The 4,913-nt window shown below is 37.5% G+C and overlaps 1 protein-coding gene across 2 annotated transcripts in view; it reads left to right on the top strand.

The window, feature by feature from the left end:
* The first annotated feature begins 943 nt into the window (after positions 1 to 943).
* traf7 (TNF receptor-associated factor 7) overlaps positions 944 to 4,913 on the top strand; it is a 13,327-nt gene continuing 9,357 nt past the window's right edge. The window contains exons 1-3 of one of the 2 annotated variants that reach the window (XM_027171849.2): positions 944 to 1,093; positions 2,504 to 2,635; positions 4,493 to 4,550. In XM_027171849.2, coding sequence (XP_027027650.1) covers positions 2,543 to 2,635; positions 4,493 to 4,550 — 151 coding nt within the window. In that variant the 5' untranslated portion in view covers positions 944 to 1,093; positions 2,504 to 2,542. Of the gene's footprint in view, positions 1,215 to 2,503; positions 2,636 to 4,492; positions 4,551 to 4,913 lie in introns of both variants that reach the window. The other variant, XM_047801188.1, reaches the window with a different exon arrangement.

The raw sequence follows: 4,913 nt of genomic DNA on the forward strand, positions 1-4,913 counted from the left end.
CTTCAAGTTAAATGATTTCCAAGATTAGGTCTTCCAGCAGGACAATAATTCTACGCATACCTCCAAAGTTTTAACAAAGTGGCTGAACTACTACAATGTGAAAAAGTTTGTCTAAGCAAGGAGTCTAGCAAACCTGGCATCAGAGTGACATCAGTTCTGAGTTTAGATTCAAGTTTACATTTATTGCATTTGGCAGACACCTTTATCCAGAGCATCTTATATTTATCTAATTTTATACAACAGCACAATAGAGAGTTAATGGTCCATTGCGCAAGGGCCCAGAAGTGGCAGCTGGTTGAACCTGGGATTTGAACTCACAACCTTCCAGTTGGCAGTCTAACACCTTAAACACTAGACTACCACATCCCCCAATGACACACTTTTAACACACTGAAAAACAAGATGAACAAAACAATATAGGAAACAAAACAATATAGGAAACAAATCAATAGAGACAACAAGACAGAACATTTTACAGCCTGGATAAGAATAAAGTATTCATAATATACAGAATACCACATTCTGATTTGGGATTCAATGCTATTAATAATGAAGTTTTATTTGTATTAAAAAGATTGTATTTAATGCTACACCACTGATATGATCAAACAGCACCCTCCTCTGTTTGCAGCACTTTGTAGGTTTATGTGAAGTAAAGTAATTATTGTCACATTTATACTAAACTGCCACATTTTTACTAGAAATATAATACCGTTATACACGGCTGAGGTTATGAAAACATGAACTAAAAAGGAGACACACAGAGACATGCCACAATATTGCTGTATTAGGGAGCAATCAGGGAATTTCCATTTATGACTATTCTTGACACGTCATCTGTCATGAATATTCATGAACACGTAGCCTACTGTATTAATATTCATGATCACGCCATCTAAGCTTTTGAATATTCACGATATGAACTCTGAGATTTGTAGTCATTTAGGGGCCTCATAGCAGTCACGTGTTATTCAGCCTGATCCGTTTGTGTACATCATTTCCCAGAACTCATTGCTTGTTGTTTGAGGGCGTGTCGCGAGCGAGGCTTATTGGGGAAGATGAAAAATTTTCGCAGCAGACTTTTCGCGCATTGGTAAGAATCGTTAGAAAAACGTTCACGATACATGTTTAAGTCGAAGTGTGTTATATAAATAATGTCTGTTGTCATGTTTGGACGGAGACGGATTTTGCGAAATGTGGCTGAAGCCAAGTTGGTAAGTTAGCTTAGCTTAGCTTAGCAAATAACAGTGACAGCTGTGCTAAGCTAACGCGCTCGCGCAGGCTGTTTGCACAAGTCTAACGTTTGTTTTGAAGGATTTCTCTATAAATCAGAATTGGCGTTTAAAACATTTTCGCCTTTATTACTGCTTATAACCGCGTTATAACGCCACTGTTTATTAACTAGCTTTTGTTGTGCCCGACTTGAGTATTGAGTATTTGGCCTGTTTTGGTTTGGCTTGTTAGCCATGTCTGCTATGGACATACAGTATTTTATTTTATTTTTTTATTTTACTTTTTTAAACTAAAGTTGTGTGTTTTTGTGAAGATATTCAGAGATACTGTTCGCTTTTTTAAAGCACAGAAGTGAGTAATCTGATATCAGTTTGATTTTGTTGATTGCAACTACGTATGATATTTTAAATAGGAACTCAAGGGCAGTGTTTTAAAGGAAAATAATCAACGACAGGCCCAATGTGGGAGTGATGATTAAGCCGTAAAGACTTTCTTACACTGCAGCAGGTTGTCAGTTGTACTGTTAGAAAAGTCCTGACACTGGAGACAAGTGGAAGATGGTTGTGATTTCGAATCCCAGGACCACCAAGCTGTCACTGTTGGGTCCTCAACCCTGAAATGTTTAGCTGTTTAAATGAGACAGATATGGATAAATGTGTCTGTCAAATGTAACGTCAACTTCCCTCTCCAACAAAAAAATGCCACAAATTCGTATGAGTATAAACCATGTGGCTGGAACTGCAGTTATCGCTTCTGATATAGAAAATGAATCAACACCTACTGACCAATCAGAATCGATAATTCGACAGCATTGTGTTTTACATCTGTGTCGTCTGATATATAAATACTGCAACGACTCATCGTTTAGTTCATTGAGATTACTATTTAGTGTTATTTGGGAGGAAGCGAGAGAGAGAGATAGAATAGAAATGAGGAACATGGACTTATGGTTTCACAACATGAAAAATCCACAGTTTAATAACGCTAGGGATTCGTCCTATAATTTTCCGTCACCGATAAATTGATATCAGATGGATTGCAGACCCTCGGATTTTGTTTGTTTATGCAGACTGAATGTGTGTGAAGAGTAAGTAATAAAACTGTCAACTGAATGTCGGATGACGCACGTGGCTCAGCATCAAGCCATACCGGAATCTGAGGCAGAGACTCTTTGGCCGTTCTGCTTTCAGACAGGAAGACACAGCTGGTGTACGAATTGAACAAAAAGTATTGCCTTACATACTATAGCTTTCCCTCTGTTTCTTTGCAGGCTGTGAAAGCCTTTCTTTCTTGTTGTGTTTGATGGATTATGAGCTCCGGTAAATCGCACTACAACAATTTCTCAGGAGGTGTTTCATCAGCTGCAAGCATCAACGCCTGCACGTCTGACCTCAACCACAAGGTAATCATTCTTTATTTCTTTATTGGCGGCGAATGAGGGTATTTCCAGCTTGACAAAGAAAGCCACTCCTACCTGTTGCACAATAACTTCTCTCCACAAAAAAAATAATGCCTGAACTTCCTGAGTAACCTGAAACTTTAACTCAGCAACAAAAAATCTGACCAACTCCTGCTTAGCAGCCGTACACTACAGATATGAGCTATACTATATGTATACTCCAATAACTAAAGAGAGACACTCAGAGTCATACAACAAGCACAAGGCAATGCTATGGGGTAGAATTTATTTTGTAGTTATTTTCACCCAAAATTCCCTCTTTATGCCACCATAATTACTCACATAACTCAGTTCCTGTCTTGCAAATGCTCTGTAATTAATCAGATAACATATCCAAAGGGAACTCATGGCTTAGTTCCTGCTTTTCTGTTTATTACCTGAGAAATAAAACATGACAGGATGAGCTGCTGCAGGAAAATAATCAACAACTGTGGTGGTGTGATGAATGACACATTCTGCTCTTTAGCCTTTTATAGTTAAGTTTAATATTGTGGACTGTCCAGGAGACATGTTTGTTATGTCATAGCTGCTATAAACAACGATGTTCCTTCACCGGGGTCATGTTGTAAATAAAAGAAAAAAACAGTCCTGTCTTGGAGTCAGGCAGAAAACTCATTGCTTGTTACAGGCCTTGTGCTTTAGGTAAGAATGCACAGGATCCTTTAGGACAGCGCAGTTTCTGCTTTTTCTCACTAAAATGACAGACTGCATTTTTCTAAGAGAGAAGCTTGTGAGAGAATGTCTGTTTTATTGCAGCTAAAATGCTGGTGAGAACAGGATCTAGTGTGTCTCTCGACATTGCATCTAACTATAAACTTAATAAATTAAACATTGTTGTCCTTGGCTGTTTGTTGTAAAATAAGTGGAATAAAAAAACCCTCCAGATCCTGTATAATATATAAATACTAATAATAATAAGGCCATCCTTAAAAATATTTTGGTTTGCAGTAACAGTAAAAAAAAGGGTCAGTAGGTAGGTCTATATATATATATTTTTTTCAAGTTTCAATGTAAAAAAAAAGTAACATTTTGGTGATGGTGATTACGTAGGTATGAATTTAAACAAATTAGCATATCGTGACGTCACTGACTGGGACTTCAACCCGTACCTTCGGGCGCATTATTGCAAACCTCATTTTGATGCTGGACACCAGAACTGGAAAAACCCTTCTGACATTTAATGTTCTTAAATGGAGCTTTCATGTAGTGCCCGAACCCGTATGACTTTAAATGGTGACCACGAACATTTTGTTTACTGCAGCCGCAGTCATGATTACCAAGCGCGAACCGTTGACTCTGACAGTGAATGAGAGAATGAGACAAAGCGAACACACAGGCCATAGTGTGACATCCGGTAACCAATAGTGTAAACGTAGATGACGTCACAGGTTTTTATTTAAAAGAAAGAACGTAGCCTTCGTTTGTATGTAGGCCTAGGCAATTTATTTATTTAGAATACTTACTAAAATATAATTATTATTTTATTGCTTTTGTATTAGTTGTTTGAAGAGTAAAAAAAATAAATTAGTCGGTCTTTACCCAAATTTACAACCGGCAAGTCGGTCGGACTTAAAGCAAAAAAAAATACAAAATTGGAGTCGGTCCTAAATTGACAGGGTCGGTCGGGTTACGGCAAACAAGAATATTTTTAAGGATGGCCTAAAGGGTGCGTCATATTTTATTGTTTACTTACAAAGCACTGTACATTCATTGAACATTACAGATATTTACACATCATCAAGTACACTTTTCAAACATCTGTTTACGTTTAACGTCTCTGGTTTCTATCTGTTTCTGCAGGACAGAATGGAGAACACGTTTGGGACGTCCTTTTCAGGAGTTCCCCCTGTTAGCAAAGGTGAGTTCAGCACATATATAAATACCTTCACAGGAGGTTAAACATTAGATTTGTGTTAATTGTGTTATCAAAAGTACTCATTACTCCACAGTTTTGCATGGTTCTCTGTCCATAAGAGTGAGGAAGGTCATGTAGTCCATGTGCTTCATTTACAGTGTAGCTTTTAGCACTAACTAACTAAGGACACACCGTTTCTTACATTATGTATGAGGACAATATAGGAGGTGTTGAAATGAAACTATACCATGACACATTTTATACATTCACAGGAGTAAACACACAACAACAACACAATTATGCTTTTTGGATCACAGTTTGAGAACTCAGCAGTGTTGTGCTCTTATAAAACATAATAAATATATC

Source organism: Tachysurus fulvidraco, chromosome 15 (genome assembly GCF_022655615.1).
Source record: "Tachysurus fulvidraco isolate hzauxx_2018 chromosome 15, HZAU_PFXX_2.0, whole genome shotgun sequence".
In the NCBI taxonomy this organism is placed as follows: Eukaryota; Metazoa; Chordata; class Actinopteri; order Siluriformes; family Bagridae; genus Tachysurus; species Tachysurus fulvidraco.